We start from the raw sequence: 20,188 nt of genomic DNA on the forward strand, positions 1-20,188 counted from the left end.
TGAGGCTTTTGCTGCTTTAAGATATGACATGAAAACTTTGTGTGTGACAAAATGTGAAGCATAGACATGTAAACCTAACAATTTTGACTTAGTCATCCCTAGAGAAATAACCTATGAATTACTAAGTTGTGCATGGCAACAATCTACTGTTAACTTCCCCTTTCCTTATCAGCACTGAACAATAAAAGAAAGCCTGACCTGAAAAATACCAATTTGACCTAAAGCAGCAAAATGATCTGGGGTTAATCACATTAAACATGGTTTTTAAAGAGCCTTTCGATAAAATATGGGAAGCTTTATTGGCATATTGTCACAAGAAGAGTTGAAATAATAGCATGGTAACTGGTTTAGCAAATTAAAATAAAACAAAAATACAAAATTCTGTTGTTTTCAGCTTCTAAAAAATTTTTTTTTCAGGTTTTGCTCAATAATTGCTCAATAGCTGTTTCACTTACATTATGGCCCAAGTAAGTCACTGAGAAAACAATGAAAGCTACTGGTTGCAGCCCTACATAAGTGCTTGCACATGTGTCTGTACAATGTGTAAATTGTCATGTGCCCAACAAACTCCCTATACACTGTACTTAACCCAATAGCCATGAGTAATGAGATAAGACTTTGTCAGACAGGAAAGGATGGTGCAGGTAAATAGGTTTTTTGGCTTCAGTCACGGAAAGTTTCTGCTGGATAAATGCATTGCTTGTTACTGTGATCTCTTTATCTTTAGTTTGACCGGGTTGATTCTTCTCCTTTAATTCTCTCACTTTTCAGCTTACCTTCCTGGCAGCCAGTGCCTCTGCATTCAGTTCATATTGTCCTTGTGTCCTTATATAACAAGCCAGAAATTCTCCAACCGTGTGACATGGCAGATGCACTGAAATCCAGCTCCAGTGAGGATAGTCTCCTTATGCAGTGGAACGTTTCCAGTCGACGTTGCAGAAAGTCTGGATGCTCTAACATTTTTACAGGCTTGAACTTGCATCAGCTGCACAGGCTGTTCAGAACTGCAGGGGAGAGAAATCCTCAGCATCAGGCGAAGCTGGTGTGGCAAGGGATGGATGATGATGTGCCAGGAGCAGATGAGGAAAAGGATGAGGAAGAGGAGTATGAAGCAGGGTTGGCCCAGGCCTTGGTGGGACTGAGAGTCCGAGCAAGGAATAAAGCAGGAATCAGAGTGGAGGGACACAAAGACCACAAGTGGCACAAAGCACTGGGATATCTCAGGTATGTGACTGTGTCTAATTTGTCTATCACTACACAAAATAACAAAGACACAAAGTGAAATTGTAGGTTTAGGTTTGTAGAGAGTCAGTTCCCTTTAGTGTCACTAATACTGCTCCTACCTAACTTTGTTCCAGTGTCTGTCTTTAACTGCAGTTGGCAATTGTCATGTGCCTAACAAACTCATTATGATCTCACAAGACTGTGTCCTCCACTGCATACCATTACACACATGCAGACACACCCCGTCATACTTCTCTTTCCACATTCCTCACTGAGATGAAATTAAAGTTGTTAGAGTAGTACTAAAGTCTCACAGAGTGGTGAAGGCAGATGACAGAGTGGTGCAGTATTGATAAAATTACTTAGTGTTACTTCTTTGACAAAGCTTTGTGGTGCTGTGTTAAAGCTTTGTTTGAGTGTCTAGTTGGGCTCTTTTTTTACATGCTAAAGTGTCCAATGTGACAGCTACAAACAACATATTCATTTCACTTGCTGGAAGGCTTTTTTCTTTTCTTTTCTGGAATTATAATTTTATTCAATTCTACAATTATAAAGTGGAAGTAATTATTACTTGTTATATATTATTTTAAGTCTGTCTCCCTGTGGCAACCTACCCTTTGCTTTACGGCTGTTAGCTTTAGTCACAGTTCTTCTGTGGCTCTATTTCTGCTTTAGAGTGACACATCACTCTCAAAATACAAGGCCAACTTTAGAGGAATTGGGTTTAAAAATAAAACAAAAATAACATTGTACTGATCCTTTACAAAAGCATTTTTGACAGTTTATCTAACGATCTAACCCAGAGTTACTTCTCTTGGTTTCTTCTCTCCAGGATTAAGGGGCAGTTATCGGACTACAGTGCCAATGATGAAGAAACCAACGAAGCTTCAAGTGCAGGAGAATTTCTGTTGCCAGCTGAGGAAGATATCTCAGAGAGTCAAAATCCCTTCAAACCATTGTCATGGCGGTTGGGGGTGGCAAGGCTGGAGGGTGCTAGAGACTCTGAACATTACCTTCACCGCATCCTCTGTTAAAACCTGGATTTTGGTTGAAGATGCCACAGAAATGAAGTCTGATTTTGTTCAAAAGTACATGCTTCTGCTATTATGCACTATACATGTTAGACACTAGCGCACCTCAATGAACTTTGGTAAACCTGCATGCAAATTAGAAGACAAACTATTATAGGAAATTCAAATGTGTGTCTACTCACAGGTAGGCTTGTTGGAGAGAGGCTAATACAGTGAACTGTGTTTGATTTCTAGTGCATAGAGTAAAATAATTTGAATGCACAGCAGGAAATACAGTTAATCTGGATAAGATATTTCACAGAATTTCTGGCATGTTATCATGGTAAACAAGATGACTCATTTCTATTCAGAGAGATTTTTTTTTTTTTTAAGGTAGGGTGAAATATACAAATAATCAACAATCTTTTCAAAACCTACACTAACTTGTCAACAGCAGGAAAAAAAAAGTGGCATATTGTCACCTATTGAGTTAATATAGTTATATTGTGAAGTTGCCTATTTACAACACTAGCATTCATTTACAATTAGATCTAGCCATGTGGCAAATTTAAATAGAACATTCTCTGTCTTTATGCTCTGTTTTTTTTTGGTATCCACCACCAGCTCCTGTAGGCATCTGGCACTGTAGTTGCTAAATTCCCCGCTATATTTATCAGCTGGGTGTGAATTGTGTCTGTCTGTCATTTGGTGCTGGACAGAGTACTGTGGGTTTATCAGTGCTTTTTTCTTCAAACAGGGTCAACCCTGAGAGAGTGAACTAAATCATTAAAGCTGGGAGTGGAAAAAACATGAATAAATCAATAAGCTGAAGGGAGTTGGGTGATTAATATGAGTTTGTCACTACATGTGATAGTGCCACATTATACAGTACGCTCGCTGGCCACTTTAGTAGACACACCTTGGTAGTACTGGGTTGGTCCTCGATTTACCTTCAGAACTGGTTGGAGTGCATGGAGTAGATTCAACTAGGTGCTGGAAACAGCCGTCTGGCTATTCTTCTCTGACCTCTGGAATCAGGCTTTTTCACCTAGAGGTCTGCTGCTCACTGTGTGGGAAAATCTGGCACCAATGACCATACCACATTCAAAGTCACCTAAATCACTCTTTTTCCTCATTCTGAGTTTGAACTTCAGCAGGTTGTCTTGGCCATGTTTACATATATACGTGAACTGAGTTGCTTTCATGTGATTGGCTGATTAGTTATTTATATCAAGACCAGTACAACAGGTGAACTCTGTCTAATGAAGTGGCCCTGAGTGTATATCAACTGTTAATAAAAAAAAATAATAATAATGAGTATAGCAGCTATTCTTAACAAGTTTTGATTATGGTTGGGACAATTCTAAAACCAAGACCAAAATGCAAAACAAACTAATGCAGCGTTGTATTGTGGTTCCATCTCCGCACACCATCATACCCATGAGGAGCTGTTAATGCTAGGTAAAAGCCTGCTAGTCTGGTGAACGCTTCAATGTTTAATGGTTGTTCAGTTAACAATTGAACTGTATATGTACACAGAATAATAAAGTTTATTTATTTTTGTTTGTGACCCTGTCACAATGAAGTAATCAGGTCTTTGGTTAAAAAAAAAAAAAAAAGAAGTTTTTCTACCATTTTTTTGATTATTCATCCTCTCTAAATAAAAATTGAGGTATAAACTGAAATTGCGGTTTTCGAGAACTGACAAAAGTTTACTTTTGATTCCCCCATGAGCAAATTATTCTTGGACTTTGATATTGCCTGCAATTATAGTTACAATCAGATCAATTAAAAAAAAAATGGAGTCACAAATACGCAAATCCTTTGTATTAATGGATATGTTTTAATTATAATCTATCATTAAATATTACATACAAATTATACAGTGCATTGCCACATTACATTTCATGTCAGTTCAGTACAGCAGAAAGTTATTTCTTTGTTTACTTAGGTCCACCTTCGACACAGAAAATTAACTTAAACCAAGAGTCCACTGGACTAGGAGCCATGACTCCCCTTAGTTGCAGATGCAGTAATTTTGTCTTCTTCACCAATGACTTAACTCCTCAGAGGGAGCAGGCAAATTAGAGAAGCCACTCGTACTTACCTTAGATTAACAAACAGTTAATTTCTTAAACCAAAAGTACCTCCGCTTTACTGCATCAACCAAGATGACTTGCAGATCCTGATCTCAGGAGGAACTATGTGAAACCAGTTCACATGGTCGGTGTTCATTGTGTAAAGACATGCACACCACTGAGTGCCCATTTCCTGAATCTGTAATACTTGGCCACAATGAACACTTCTCTTATTTGTTAAAAAAATAAAAATAAAATAAAATGCTCATCTAGTGACACAACTGCTTTCACCAACCCAGAACTTTGCGGGAGGGAACATGTGTGTGGATATTGAAGGCAGAGAAGTATGAAAAACAAACAAAAAAGAAAACAACATGGAATGCAACACTTTCCATACAAAAACAAACATATGAGAGGCTTCTGACAAGTGTGCATGTGTGTCAACAAACATTATGTGCACCCAGGAGTCCAACAGAAAATTCACATCACTGAATTCCTTCACAGGAGGGTACAAGATCTTTGTCAGTTTTTAACTGACATCCACAAAAGGCACAGAAGTAAACAGGGAAGATATGCTGTGAAATTCTTCCTCTTTTGGCCTCTTCTCTATATCCATCAACTCACACTCTGCTACCAAAATATCCATAAGGAGAGAATGGGGGATGTGAGGACTATTTAAATTTCAAGGAAAAAAAAAAATCCTGTGCCCTCAGGTTCTGCTGTCTCCTCCATCCAAACACAGTGGATTGTTTTAGTTGCTCCAGTCCCCTGGTGTTCCTCTTCTTCTGCTTTGCTGCTTCTTTCCTACCACCAGGTGAAGAAGGGTCTCCTGCTCTGGAAACTCTGTGTGTAAGACTCACTGTTTGCTCTCTGAGGTGCTCTGGCTGTTTCAACGATTACTGGAGGCATCTGGACCAACTGGAGGGGTGTTTTACCATCTTTCAGGGCTTGGCACAGGTTCAGGATCTTAGGATAAAAATTTAGAGGTTTGTTACATGACTCCCCCATTTGGCTTGAGGCTAAGGTTTTGCTGTCCAGATAGATTTTAGAAAAGACAGACAGACAACTCACCTGCCCCCTCATAACAGCTAATTGTCTGTGAAACTGTCCCCTGTCGAAACCGGGATCTTTCTGTGAGACACAGTAAATATACATGTATATTATGCATAATAATTACTGACCCGACACATCCTCTCCATCTTACATTTTTTCTTGTTTCAGCTTCTGATCACAAATTTCTCTCATTCATATTCCATGCTACAAATATCTCAATGATGACTTGCCTTAAAGAGTTCATAGAGGTCCTCTTCTAGGTCTTTGATGAAATTTGGGTCATTGAGTTTAGGTAGGACTAGCTCTCTGATTTCCTGGGAGAAAGGAACTTTGGCCTGGGGAAGCCATGCCCAGTAGAAGGGGTCTGGTGATTGGGCAATGAAACGGTGTCATTAAATGATTACTCAAGAACTCTGTAATTATTCATACTGTGATCAAACAGCTGCTGTTTCATGGTGAAATCACAACATAAAATGAATAAAAAAGCAATACAACAAGTAAAGATATAATTTTATAGAAAGCTGATTTAAAAAGAACATAAAATACATGACAGGTGTTACTGAATTGCAGTGGCAAATTTTAGTGAATGTACTTATGAGAAGAAAAAAAAATCTGTTTCTTCTTCTCAAGGAAAGAATAAAATGCTCTTAAGTTGATCAGTGATTGGTTAAAACAATATCTGTGAAGGTGCTTACAAGCTCTCCAGGAGTCAGGGTGTTTCAGGGGGAATGCAAGGCCGTTGTCTATGGCTGCCAACTTGATGATAGGATCCTTTACTACAACCCAGTCTGTGTCCTGGACAGATAAAAATATAAATATAACAAACACATATTTAACCAGTGCCCTATAAGTGCAAAGCAATGTATTAATGACATTTAAAAAAGTGCAATATGTATTTTTCATGTATCCATCCATCCATTTTCTTATCCATTTCAGGGTTGCATTTGGGCTGGAGCCTAGCCCAGCTGTCACAGGGTGCAAGACAGACAACCTGGAAAAATCGCCAATCTATTGCAAGGTTAACACCCAACCATTCACGCTCACATTCACACCTACATGCAGTTTAGGATAACAATTAACCTACAAACTCCACACAAAAGAGCCCTCACTGGCCTGTGGATTCAAACCCAGAGCCTTTTTGCTGCAAGGGAACAGTGCTAGCCCTCATTTATCATTTATTAAAGATGTATTTATTTACTGCAAATGTATGAAGAAATTCTCATTTGATTCTAATTGCCATGATTCATTCATTTGGTTTTGTGGCTCAAAACTGAGTCGTCTTTTTTTCTTGCTAATGTTAGCCAGTGCTAGCTCATCTGCTAATGATAACGTGGCCGATAGGTTAGCTTGTCATTTTTTGACCAGCAAACTAACCGTCAGATAAATGCAGCCTAATTAATTTACAGGTAGCTAGGTAACCGCAGCTTGTTTTCTTTCTAATGTTATTGTAAGCAAAATAACATCTGAGCGAAAATAACAGCTTATCACTTGAGCCTGACCAATGACAAGGTTTTAAGACCTGATATTTGGCGATTTAAAAATCTGATAAATCGCCAATAATTCTTTTTTTCCTATCAGACACACGAAACATATACAGATTTCCCTAACATCTGTTATGTGTAGTTATTTATAAGTCCTTACTAAGATAATATGACACTGCAGTTTAGAGATAATCTTGTTTTAATGTCACAACAAGTCCTGGGTTACTCGTTAACTCTGCCCAACTCTGCTCAGATCAGCTGATTGTTGTTTGTGGCGCTCCAATCATGTGTTGCCTACAGGGAAGTTCCAAAGTGCCCTCTGGTAGACAAACTATGCAACATCAACAGGTACCATGGCTGAAGAGTGTTTTTATTGTCTCTTCTTTGCTTTTGAAACTTTAATTTATTGGCCATTATAAATATCTGTGAATAGAGGATATTGGCTCTACTTACTGTCCCACTTCACTTCACAGCAAATGTGAATGATACTAACTTATGTGTTAGCTTAACTTATGTCAAATCAAATTCTAATAAATAACGGAACAGTACAAAAACAACTGGTTTCTACAGTAAAGACAAAGAGACTTAACAGTGGCTCATTTATATTAAAAGTCTTTAATGCAGAATTGCATTAAAGCAGAATACAGCTGTCTGTGCTTTTCCTGGTATCAGATGGCAAAATGTTAAAAATAAAGAAGTTATATTTTAAATAGCACTTTAAAAATTTTATATCAAAACTCCAAATGTGTTTGTGCATAGGTGCGCACATGTGTGTGTGTGTGTGTGTGTGTGTGTGTGTGTGTGTGTGTGTGTGTGTGTGTGTGTGTGTGTGTGTGTGTGTGTGTGTGTGTGTACATGTGTTTCTTCTCACCCGATTTCCAACAGGGTCCATGGGACAGTCGTACTTTAGCAACCAGTTGTCATTTCCCCGGTCTGAGATGCAAAAATATTCAAATTCAGATAAACCCAAACAGAGCTAAACAGTCTACAGTAGAAGAAGTCCTACCATTAATTAATGCTTCGATCTTAAATATGATTAGTCTGTCTCTATTAATGGGTGACATACCACAGGCAGGCTATGTACCAAGGTGGCTGTAATTAAACCTCTACTTAAAAAGCCATCACTTGACCCAGCTGTCTTAGCTAATTATAGACCAATCTCCAACCTTCCTTTTCTCTCAAAGATTCTTGAAAGAGTAGTTGTAAAACAGCTAACTGATCATCTGCAGAGGAACGGTTTATTTGAAGAGCTTCAGTCAGGTTTCAGAATTCATCACAGTACAGAAACAGCATTAGTGAAGGTTACAAATGATCTTCTTACGGCCTCTGACAGTGGACTCATAACTGTTCTTGTCCTGTTGAACCTCAGTGCAGCTTTTGATACTGCTGACCATAATATTTTATTACAGAGATTAGAGCATGCCATTGGTATCAAAGGTACTGCACTGCAGTGGTTTGAATCATATTTATCTAATAGACTCCAATGGGGACTCTTCTTCACACACTATGGTTAATTATGGAGTTCCACAGGGTTCTGTGCTGGGACCAGTTATATTTACATTATACATGATAAAATGTAAATCATTAGGTAGTACTATTAGAAAGCATTGCATATATTTTCATTGCTATGGAAATGATACCCATATCTTAAGGACATAAAGACCTGGGTGACTTCTAATTTCCTGCTTCTAAATTCTGATAAAACTATATATAGAACTGCTTTCTTGCGTTTGTGCAATATTTCCAAAAATTAGCAACATCCTATCTCATACTGATGCTAAAAAACTAGTCTATACTGTAATTCATTACTATCAGGTTGTCTTGACTGCTCTTCATTGACTCCCTGTTAAATCCACAATGAATTTAAAATCCTTCTCCTCACACGCAAGGTCTTGAATAATCAGGCCCCATGTTATCTTAATCATCTGATTGTTGGGGTTCTCTCTGTATTGTATTGTAAGTGCTGTAGGGTCTTTACCTTACAAATATAAAGCACCTTGAATCAACTGTTGTTGCGATCTGGCACTATATAATTAAGCTGAATTGAACTGAATAAGCATGAGAAATTTATTCAACGGTGATGCCAGAAAAACTGACAATATATTAATAACAATGTATTCAATAAATGAATTCACTCATTTTTTTTTAAACTTTAGATTGCGATTGCATACCTGTGTTCCTGATAATGTAATCGAGAACTACAAGCCGCTCAAACTGCAGCTGGAGCTGCCGGTTGGTGTTTTCGGGCAAAGGCTCTGCTTCAAACCTTCGCAGCCAGAAATCTGCATCCTTGTATCCATCAACAAAGAGCTGAAAAGAACCAACCTGAAAAAAGTAACACAAAATATGTGAATTATGGATTTTCTGATAAATGTTGACATTATTAAGCCAACAAAGTTAAAAAGAAAATTCCAGCCAACGACTCTTCATGCAAAATGACCTAAACGGTATTTTATCCCTGGTGAGGTTTTTTTGTATATTCATGTGGGTTGATAATCAAACAAAGACAGTGTGACAGAACATCAATGTATTTGCATTGCACTGATGGCAAATGGCAATTGATTCTATAAGCTAATCATAAAAAAAAAAAAAAAGCAACAACACAATGAGCACAATTATTTACTGGAAACAACTTAAAATCTCTTGACATGAATTACTGAAAGTTTTAGAGAAATTTAAGAAAATGTAAGGGTAAAATTTTCCTTTATCAGTTATTGGGTGCATAAGTCATATTTGTGAAATAATAACCAAATTAATTACTGAATACAATGATGTGTAATAGCAGTTTATCCTATTACCTTAGGTGGCAATCCAATCCTGTGGAAGCGCTGGCCCACTTTAGGCACCTTCTCCAGAGCTAGCCTTTTTCCTCGAGATTTGACCCTATCTATGGCACTGTAGTTGAATGTTTCACTGGCCAAATACACCACCTAAGAGTAGGAATTCTGATTTAAAGAGAGGAAAAATTTTGCAAACCCAACATTTTTAATGTTAAGGTAATGGCCTGCCTGAGTGTTTATACCTTGGTCCTAGGAACAATATTGAGCTCCAGTTTCTGATCAACCAGACTGGCTCCAGCCTCTGAGAGGTAACCCTGGTTCAGGACCAAACAGTCACGGCCAAAACAGCAGGGACAACACAGTTTCTGGAGCCACTTGGTCCACTTGGGATTCAGCTGCCCGTAGGGTTCTTCATTTTTAGGTTTGAAGACACCAATGATCTTCTGCAAAGTGAGACAGAGAGGAAGAAAGTTACAACAAAAAGCAGATAAAGGGGCCTACACAGTGAAAATAGAGGGGAAAGGCAGGTTTGAACATATATGAGACAACTAGAAAATTTCAAGGACAACTTCTTTTTTTTAATTTGTAGACTTGACAAAAAACACTGAAATGCAGAGAACAAATAGGGGGATAATAGAAAGCAGGGTTATCTTACAGAGGAGTTTAAATGATAAGAACCATTAACTGACTTGGACTGAAGTTGTAAACTGCCACCACACTCAGGTTTAAGTCAAACTATAAACTTTAAACTTCCTTTAAAGGCTGCAGAAGAGAATTTGACAGGATGGGCAAATGGCAGATTTGTGGGTGTGGTTTTTACATTTCTTTATAGAAATCACATGTTACAATTACATGGTGTGTATAGTGTCTTTCACACACCAGTTACAACATAAAACTTGGCCCTTGAAAAGAGTTATATCCTCATAGGGAGCTAGCACATGACTACTAATCACAGTAGTGACTAAAGAAACCAGTGAGGTGGGGGTAAATGGGAGCAGCAGGTCACTGGATAAAAACCTCACACATTCAGCCTTTACAGACTGAATGTGGGAGGTTTTTACTTACACACACACACACACACACACACACACACACACACACACACACACAGCTTTTATAGGCCAGAGAAAATAGCACAATGAAGCTGGTTTGATCAGATGGAAAAGTCAAGTTAATTTGTGTGGATCCATTCCAGATGCCTTGAGACAAACTTCTCTTTTCTTATACAACTTAACACACTGTCAATAGGGACAAACTGGGAAGAGGGTGCCAGTGAGCTGCTCGACCTGGCTCCAGTGATCAAAGTTTAGTCATTCATTTGAAATGATTAATAAGAGTCAGAAGTAGTTGATGAGGGTGATATCTGGAAAAAAAAAAGAAGCCTGAAACTCATCCTTATGTTGATTCCCTGATTTACCTTGACTGTGCATCAGTTTTAAGACTGCCGCCGCTGTAACAAATCTGTTAACACTTTGTTCTCCGTCTCGATTTGGAATACAGGCAAAAACAAGGCAAAACAACAACAGAAACAAGTAAGGCAGACATTTTTTCTTTGAATATGTGCTGCTCTCACTGTGACAGCTGGGCAAATACACATTCACTGACAGACTACCTAACATCAGCTGGGATGTCGATAATGAACATTTACATTTACACTTACAGTAACAATTGTCATGAAAGCATTTTAGAGGGAGCTAAGCTACTCAAGATAGGAGTTGAAAATAGTAAATATATTGCATTCAGTATATTATTTCTGCCTATATTTTGAAATAGTTTTGGTCTAAGACATTTTTTCTAAGTGGTCTGCAGTATGACTGATTTAAAGTGCTCTGATGTGCAATAAATAAACTGGGAAACACCAACAGCGTGGCCAGTAAAATAAATAGAACGTCTGATAGTGCCGGCACAGTTAGCACTTAAAGTTCCTGGTTTGAACCCTGGCTGGAGCTATTCTGTGGAGTTTGCATGTTGTCCCTGTGCAGATGTGGGTTCCCTGTGGGCACTTCAACTTCCCCTCACAGCACATTAGGTGATTACCAATTGATTGTGAATGTGAGGTAGTTAAATGCTTAAACAAAAGAAATGCCTGAGAACATAACATAAGGAGGAGAACTGAGCAATCACTGAGCAACTCACCCCCCACCCCACCCCCAAATAAAAAACCAAAAACAAATCCACATCCCTCATAGGTGCAATAGGATGACTTTTGGAAAATAGAATAAAAGTACACAAAAAGTCACTTAATGATTTGCTGTTTTTGTAATGTCAGGGTATTTTTATTTAAACTTTGTCTGTTGCTTTTCAGTGCTTGAATTCATCAAACCAACGTCCTGTGTGCAGCATCTTCAGTGTTATTCTCTTTGATAGCTGATTATTAGTGTATCTAGCACAACACTGGGTAATGCTGTTCTTTGCAGAACTTACAGTTTATATGCCAAGTCATCATGGGCTACTTACACAAGGCCTTTTCTACAAGTCCCACTTAGGCATCACCAAAAAAAACTTCAGGTTTCACAAATCACTCGCTGACACAATCAGTACGAGGCATATTTAAGTTAGCAGCTCTTCTTACCCCCTGTGAATCTTTGACAAAGTAGCTTCCACTGGAACCCTGATAGATCCTCTCGGGGTAGATCCCCTCCTCTATGGCTCGTTCGGCCTTTCGGATGATCTCCCTGAACTCGGGATCTTCTGGGAATTCATTCCTGTGTGCCTCCCGCGGCGTGTTTCCACGGTCCCGGTCCAGAAGCGGCTGTCTCTCCCGATTGCGTCCCGGACTGCCGGCCGGGATGCGCACCACGGAACCCGGTGTGCCTCCAAACGCACCCCGGGGGCTGGTGGGCTCTGTGGGGCAGTAAGTGAAATCACCCGAGTCCCGGAGCGGTGAGACAAGTGGACTCGTCTCGTCCATGACTGAGGAGGTAAACGAGGAGTTCCTTTAACTCCTAGAGAAAAATACAGAGAAGAAATAGAAGAGAAGAAAAAACTGTAACCGATGTTTTGTTGGCTAGCACTGACGCTGGCTAACAAGGAACAACAAGGAAAAAAAAAAAAAAAAATCAGATGATCGTCAGCTTCCTGGAAGAGGCGGGACCCCTGAAGTGTTTTGATCTGCAACCAATCAGCGTTCAAACAGTCCCGTCAACAACCTAATGTCTAGCACTGATTGGACAATTTAATTCCGCCCACGGAAGACACGTGAGAGCATAGCTAACCCAATTAATTAACTCCACAAAAAAGCCTTTGAGAAACATGTTTAGTGTTTTTTTTATTATTATTATTATCATGGATGCTTTTGGGATATTATCGGACTGAGGTATAATAATTTTACTTGTAGGAATTTTGGCAAATTCTGTTAGGCTCATGTGCAAGTACTGCATAAAGATACTTTCAATGTAATGAAGACAATAAGATCAATTAACGTCATAATATCATTATGGAAACTGGCACAGCAGGCTGTTTCCTACTAAATTATTTAAATAAAAGTGATAAAAGTATAAGTGAATAGATTAAAAAATATATTTTATGCATAACTCGATTCCTGATTTTGTTCAGGAATAGTAATGAATGTCATGGGTCCACAGACAACAAGAGACAACCATAAAGGAAGAGATTTTTGTAAGTGTTTTCATAAAATATTATGATTGGATTGCAATCTTATTCCTAAGACGCTTACAGTCAAATACCATTCAGGCTGCTCCGGCTATGGGGGTGACACATAGGAGGTGTGAGGGGTCCTCCCCCCGGAAGGTTTGGGAATCAGACACTTAATTTCTAGTTTTATGGTAACGTGTTTATTAACGTAAAGAAATTTTTAAAAAATCAGGCAATGAGTGACAGTTTAACATATAACAACAAGGCTGCGTTGTATTCTTTATCACTTTCAAATTATTTATTCTAAATTATTTTTATTTTATATTATCAGGCAAATCTATGATTTACTCTTTTGTCTTGTCACGTTTGTCTTAACACACGACAGATCGGCGGAAGGGCATCCGGCTGAAAAATCTGTGCCACATCAAAATATGCGCTGTGGCGACCTCTTGCGAACAAGGGAGCATCCGAAAGAAGCATCAGAAGCATTTGTCTGGTTCAGACACTTTTCTGTCTGACATCAGGCTAAAGTTGACTTGTTCCTGTCAATGATAAATTAAGTCTTTTTCATATTTGAGGTATATGTGTGTGGAGTGGGGCAGGTAAGTCCTCTGCCTCTTTCATGTTTTTACTGGGAAAGACAAATGTATGTGTTATAAATATTGGTGGAGGATGTCCAGCAATGTGTCCCCCTAAAATGTGCATCTGTGGATGGCATTATTGGTTTCATCATAACTGAGCTGTAGGCTACTGGTATATGTACTCATTTGCCCTTTCTCTCTTTTTGTCCCTGTTGTTTAATGGAGACCAAAAAAAAGCAAGTTTAATATCTTAATTAGGGGCTATAGGCACTTATTTGACTCCTTATCACTGAAGTGCCAGAGGTCAGGGGTGTCAAAATCTAAACTTTTCTGAATATAGTGTCACACTGAACATTTCAAGAGGACAGAGAGTGGTTTAAATGTGGGGCGTTTGAAGTGTGTAGTCATCACACAACTACCACACAGTGTGACGAATGTCTGAAAATTCCAGTGAGTAACAGGAAAGCCCCACTTACATCTTAGGGTTTCTAACCATCAAGCATACTCCATTTAATCAGTTTAAAACTATGTTAAATGAAGTTTAGAATATTGATAATAATAAATCATCTAATCATGTATAAATGATATGTTCTCATTTGAGAGACCTCTCAGTGAAGTTGCCTACTTTTTAGAGTTAAAAGAGAAAATAAGTTGACAAATCTGATACACTTTTCAAGTAGTCTGTGATGTTGTGAGCATTGTCTTTTTACTGGTTTTCAACATAAACTCACCAGCCACGTTATTAGGCCCACATGTGAAATCTAAAATAACCCAATACAATAGTTCTGCCATCATTTTTACTTTTACTAATAATGTGATGAGGCTACTCTGTGTTTATCATTACGATAATACAAGGTGGTGCTGTTTTAGCGCTTCAAGTGTTTCGAACATTTTGTCCCCTTCGTTTATGTTAATAACCTGAACAAAATATTTAGAACATCTTTGAACATAATGGATTTCAGTAAACTGCCTATAATGACCTAAAGAATAATTAAAGTATCTAATAAAGTGACCAGTGAGAGTATGAAGTGTAGAATTTTTTTTTTTTCAATAACTGGTGATTATTCGTGATTTTTTAATTTCCCCCTGGCACGTGTCGAAATGATGCACAAACGCCGATGCGGACGTGCCGCTGCGCGCATCTTCCTGCCTCCCTCCTCCTCCGGCGCATGCAGCTCGCCTTCTGATTGGTGGAAACCAACAGGAAGAGAGGAAGAGGACTCGGATCGTGAGAGCTGTCAAATTGCATTGGACGAACAAACTCCGCGAATCTGCCGCAGCAGCAGTCCTGCCCTCACTCCAGGTCACATTAAACAATAGCGCGCCTGTTTCTTTGTAGGAACCTTTAGGGTTTTGGCGAAGTGAGGACCGATCTGAGAGCGTTGCTGCTGTTTTTTAGGAGTCGCTTACCCCGTAGTTCCCGGAAATACAGCGCAGAGGGCATTGGTGTGAGGATGGCCGCATACAAGCTTGTGCTGATCCGCCATGGAGAGAGCTGCTGGAACCAGGAGAACCGCTTCTGCGGCTGGTTCGACGCAGACCTGAGTGAGACCGGAGAGCAGGAGGCAAAAAGAGGAGGACAGGCCCTGAGCGGTACGGTATCAGATAATATCACCGGGCATAATCGGACTTTCTCTCGGTCATTGGATTAAGGCACAGCAAGCCGGTGCTTATGCAACTTTGTTGAATGTGGAAACAGGTAGTAGGCCCAGTGCAGCAGCAGGGGAAATACGCAAGGGATGGAAGTCATTCTCGACGGTTATTGAGCAGGCTGTTAGGCCACACTGTAACTGCTTCAAATAAAATAATGTAGAGAATGCATTCTGAAAATGGATCTATTTATTCAGTATAGGGTGGATTAAACACGGTCTCCCTGCCGCAGGTGGCTCTTTCCATGCGCTTCTCTCCCACTGGTGCAGACAGTCTGGTGGCTCCCGGTGCAACAATTGTAACCTCTATAATCTTCCCGTAAAGAAAGTAATACTTATTTGTGTTTTTGCTCATTGGTGGTTGATACATCGATTGAGTAAAATCGTTTGTGTTATGGATTAGTTAAGTTTGTGCTTTAACCGCAGAGATATTTAGGAGAGTCATAATTTGATTCATTTTTAGTTTTTGAGAATCTTGAGAAATGCAAATAATTAATTTAGATGAATGTGTTTATCAAAAATGTTTTTCCTAAGCATTTAGTAATGATAAACATAAAGCTGCATCGTTCATCTCTAATTAAAATTTGAGCATAAAGCCAGACTGCTGACCAAAGATGCTTTTATTTTCAGAGGGTAGACTACTGCTGTTTGCTGAGTCATGCTGGATTTTGTGGGGTTAGGTGGGCACACATACATGCACTCCAGTTGGCATTTTCCATGACCTAAAAATGCAAAGCAGGCACATCTTGCAGCGTTCAGTCTGCCAGTCCCTTGTAGCTACTGACTAAGCAGAATCCGATGTGCAATTGTTAGAAGAGGGGCAATAAACCATGAAGGAATTCATTATTTAATCCAGTGACATCTACAGTAGCTGCAGTGGTATTTCTTCACAAAAAATATGACAAGAATGCAGCTGTGTCTGAAATGTCCTCTCTGTTTCACCTCAGATGCTGGTTATGAATTTGACATTTGCTACACCTCTGTCCTAAAGAGGGCCATCCGCACCCTGTGGTTTGTCCTGGACAGCATCGACCAGATGTGGCTGCCTGTCCACCGGACCTGGCGCCTCAATGAACGCCACTATGGTGGCCTGACTGGGCTGAACAAGGCTGAAACAGCAGCCAAACATGGGGAAGCCCAGGTCAAGATCTGGAGGCGTTCCTTTGATATTCCTCCTCCACCTATGGATGAGGGACATGACTACTATCAGACCATAAGCAAGGTGACGGCTCCGGAAAATTGTGATATATTGACTCTTTCTCTCATGCAAGTGCGGAGTTATTACATCACTGTAAGCCCACATTGCTTAAACTATTTTGCCAACACTGACTTCTCCTTTTCCTGTAGGACCGGCGTTATGCTGACCTGACGGAGGACCAGCTCCCCAGCTGTGAGAGTCTTAAGGATACTATTGCCCGGGCACTTCCTTTCTGGAATGAAGAGATAGTTCCACAGATCAAGGAGGGAAAGAGGGTGCTGATTGCTGCCCATGGCAACAGTCTCCGGGGCATTGTCAAGCATCTGGAGGGTAAAAAATTTTCATTGTTATTTTACTTAATATTAGTCAACAATGAAGTAAGGAACCTGCTAAACATTCATAAAGGGTTATGTATGAAGCCAACTTGATATCAGTTGGGGTTTTTTGGAAGTAGGTGGAGTGCTAAGTTATTAACTAGAGCTTGTAGCTTAGTGAGCATCATTCGTCCATAGACTGTATGGCTCTCTTGCAGTGGCTTAGATTCCTGCTTTTTAGTGCTAAGTAGCATACAAGTAAATTACGTTCTTCCTAACAAGAAGACAAACTTCTTGTTAGGAGATTAACACCACAGCAAGCAATGCTATTTGTCAGATAAATTGCATTAAAGTGCTCCAAAAGTCACCAAAATCACAAATGGGGCCAAGGGGTCAAGTTCAGTGACTAGAATTAGCAGAGGTGATGCCTAGCAGACAGTTAGTGACCACACTCCTATTAATGCAACTTTAAGCCTTCCTTTTTTTAACGTAGAAGATTATGAGGACTGATTTGCTTTTATAGCCAGTTTAGAGTGCCCATTTGAGAAACTGTAGATTCAGTGATTTATAAATTATTTAATAGTGCATACTTTTGTGTCTTATAAAACAAAAATATAATTTTATATCAAATGATAAAGCTCCACACACAGCCCAGAAATATGAAAAAAAATAATTAGGAGACTAGGCTGCAAATGGTGACTCAGAACTCAAATAAGGCCTTTTGTTGCCGTTCTTTTGATCATTGTATTCCAGCATTCTGATCATCTTCCAATCCTAAAGTAGCAATCAGACTTTTACCCAGCAAGTAGCTACTCAGTCTCCATTTTACACCATACCCATTAAAACTGGCAAATGCAAGCATGCATTTATCATATGCAGCTATCATCAGCTGTCACACGTTGTAAGTGATGCTCCTGTAACTCGGTCTAAAGCGGCTGCATCCAAACGGATTACAAGCTCTGCGTGTCTGTCATTGTTTCACAGGTATGTCAGAGGAAGCCATCATGGAGCTGAACCTGCCCACAGGTATCCCCATTGTGTATGAGTTGGACAAGAACCTGAAGCCTATTGGACCCATGAAGTTCCTGGGAGATGATGAGACTGTAAAGAAGGCCATGGAAGCTGTGGCTGCTCAGGGCAAAGCCAAAAAATAGACTTGTCCTTCCTTTGGGAGCCAGATCAATCATCTGCTGTTTTACATAAAGTTACAAAAGGGTCATTAACTGTTTGTCATCACAGACTTGAGCACAGGTAGATACACAATGTGCACTTTATCTTAACACCCAGCTTTCACACAAATGTACCATCTGGTGTTTAATTTGACTGCTCTTTACTTTGTTGCATACCGAAACATGCATTTCATTATTAGACTGTGGATATCAGTTGTAATATGGTTTAAGCGCTGACCAAATATAAATTAGGGACCAGCAAACAGACTACCCCAGCAGAGTTGTTCTAAGTATTCCTTCCTATTTACAACCCATGTAGGTGAAGCTCACTGGGAACAGGAAAAACCTATACAGTAGCACTGGCTGTTGTTAAAGAGTGAGCTCATTTGCTCTACACTGCTGAATTTTGTTTGTTGTGGCATTGTGCTAAAAATTATTAAATGTTGTGAGTCATTATGCAGTGAACTGTGTGTGAGATGTCATTTTTTTTTTCCCAGCACAACTGTTTTCCTCATGAATCATATGGTAATGGCATGACAAAAATACAGATGCATCGAGCGGGCCACCTTCCTGATTCAATATGATGTACATGAACAAAGACTGAGAACATACACACATGTGCTAATATATACACACACATATATATCAAGTATGTATGTGTACACGCGTGCATGTTCTCACTCCTTGTCCATGTATATCATATGTTTGTCACATATCTATATATCAAGTATATATGATACATGTGTGTTCTCAGTCCTTGTCCATGTATGTGATATTACATCCTGAAATGAGCTCCTCCAAGACTGTCTCAGACCAATAGATATAGGAAGTGGCTAGAAAAAAGACCAGCCTGAAGGACATAAATGAGACTCTGATCTTGGCAGCAAAAGAACAGGACCTAAGCACATAGGCGTAGGAACCGGGGGGGGCGGAGGGGACGTGTGTCCCCCCCGATATTGGAGACAGGTGCATTTGTTCCACCCAAATATTACACCGCGGATCAGAAAAATACTTGATTTTGAAATCTTTAACTCGCGTGCTTTTATTTTGAAGGCGCAACATAGTCATGTCACTGCTCCCCCCGCCTCCTCTGAACGGCTCTGAGCTTTGGGAGGCGGAGACAGCGGCAGGAGTGAGAAACTCTTTCGAATGAGGTAAAACGGACTGTCGGAACTTTACCGTGAACAGAACCGCCTGAGGCATATGCGACATATGTTGCTGGGGCCCCCTGATCACCAGGGCCCCCCAAGCTCACATACATTTGTAATGAAACTTTTTTTTAACATGCTAGTGCACTAGCAACATTTGTTTATGCACTGGTAACAATTATTTGTGCAGTGGTAACATTTATCTGTGCACTGTAACATTTATGTGTGCATTTGTAACATCTATGTGTGCACTAGTAACAATTATCTATGTATTGGTAACATTTGTGTGTGCACTGGTAACAATTATCTATGCATTAGTAACAATTATCTATGTATTGGTAACATTTGTGTGTGCACTGTAACAATTATCTATGCATTAGTAACAATTATCTATGTATTGGTAACATTTATGTGTGCATTTGTAACAATTATCTATGCACTGGTAACATTTATCTATGTACTGGTATCATTTTTCTATGCACTGGTAACTATGCATTGGTAACAATTATCTGTGCTCAAGCCAGTTTGCCCAAGTCTTACAATTATAAAACATATACATATGTAAATTATACATGCAATAATATAGGTGTACACAACACTATTTTTCCAAGAAACATTTGAAAAAGAAGAAAGTAAAAGATCAAATATAATTTTTTTTTAATGGTTTGCTCAGAGTATTCATGGATCTGTCAGGTTTCCAATATGTGTCCCCCCCCCAATAGTAAACTCATTCCTACGCCCCTGCCTAAGCACCAGATCCAGAGGCAGGAGTCTACCACAGCCGAGAGGACCCAATAATTCAAAACTTTAAGACTTCTAGCTACATTTCTCATGAGAGACAGACATTGAGATTTGCAAAATGTGATATATTGTCTTAGTGGAGTGGGGTGGAGTGGGGTCAAGGGGAAA

The 20,188-nt window shown here is 39.5% G+C and overlaps 2 protein-coding genes across 2 annotated transcripts; one reads left to right on the forward strand and one right to left on the reverse strand.

Moving 5' to 3' along the window:
• Nucleotides 1–4,063: 4,063 nt before the first annotated feature.
• On the reverse strand, nucleotides 4,064–12,674 carry pi4k2a (phosphatidylinositol 4-kinase type 2 alpha). Its single transcript, XM_030720779.1, has 9 exons — nucleotides 12,199–12,674; nucleotides 9,869–10,069; nucleotides 9,645–9,776; nucleotides 9,018–9,171; nucleotides 7,718–7,779; nucleotides 6,061–6,160; nucleotides 5,596–5,729; nucleotides 5,384–5,443; nucleotides 4,064–5,278 (listed from the first exon to the last, which is right to left on the reverse strand). Exons 1-9 carry the CDS (start codon nucleotides 12,535–12,537, stop codon nucleotides 5,117–5,119), a joined length of 1,344 nt encoding a protein of 447 aa, XP_030576639.1. The 5' UTR covers nucleotides 12,538–12,674; the 3' UTR covers nucleotides 4,064–5,116.
• A 2,327-nt stretch (nucleotides 12,675–15,001) lies between these two features.
• On the forward strand, nucleotides 15,002–18,596 carry pgam1b (phosphoglycerate mutase 1b). Its single transcript, XM_030734197.1, has 4 exons — nucleotides 15,002–15,394; nucleotides 16,398–16,672; nucleotides 16,798–16,978; nucleotides 17,947–18,596. Exons 1-4 carry the CDS (start codon nucleotides 15,256–15,258, stop codon nucleotides 18,114–18,116), a joined length of 765 nt encoding a protein of 254 aa, XP_030590057.1. The 5' UTR covers nucleotides 15,002–15,255; the 3' UTR covers nucleotides 18,117–18,596.
• The last annotated feature ends 1,592 nt before the right edge of the window (nucleotides 18,597–20,188 follow it).

This window comes from Archocentrus centrarchus, chromosome 1 (assembly GCF_007364275.1).
Source record: "Archocentrus centrarchus isolate MPI-CPG fArcCen1 chromosome 1, fArcCen1, whole genome shotgun sequence".
In the NCBI taxonomy this organism is placed as follows: Eukaryota; Metazoa; Chordata; class Actinopteri; order Cichliformes; family Cichlidae; genus Archocentrus; species Archocentrus centrarchus.

What these genes read in the sequence shown, in the direction of transcription:
- pi4k2a (XM_030720779.1), bottom strand. Translation starts at nt 12,537, where the DNA reads ATGGACGAGACGAGTCCACTTGTCTCACCGCTCCGGGACTCGGGTGAT. An exon ending in ATATTGTTCCTAGGACCAAG is followed by an intron (nt 9,777 to 9,868) that starts GTATAAACACTC and finishes TCCTACTCTTAG; the next exon opens with GTGGTGTATTTGGCCAGTGA. An exon ending in ACCTCTATGAACTCTTTAAG is followed by an intron (nt 5,444 to 5,595) that starts GCAAGTCATCAT and finishes TGTGTCTCACAG; the next exon opens with AAAGATCCCGGTTTCGACAG.
- pgam1b (XM_030734197.1), top strand. Translation starts at nt 15,256, where the DNA reads ATGGCCGCATACAAGCTTGTGCTGATCCGCCATGGAGAGAGCTGCTGG. An exon ending in AGGAGGACAGGCCCTGAGCG is followed by an intron (nt 15,395 to 16,397) that starts GTACGGTATCAG and finishes GTTTCACCTCAG; the next exon opens with ATGCTGGTTATGAATTTGAC. An exon ending in ACTATCAGACCATAAGCAAG is followed by an intron (nt 16,673 to 16,797) that starts GTGACGGCTCCG and finishes CTTTTCCTGTAG; the next exon opens with GACCGGCGTTATGCTGACCT.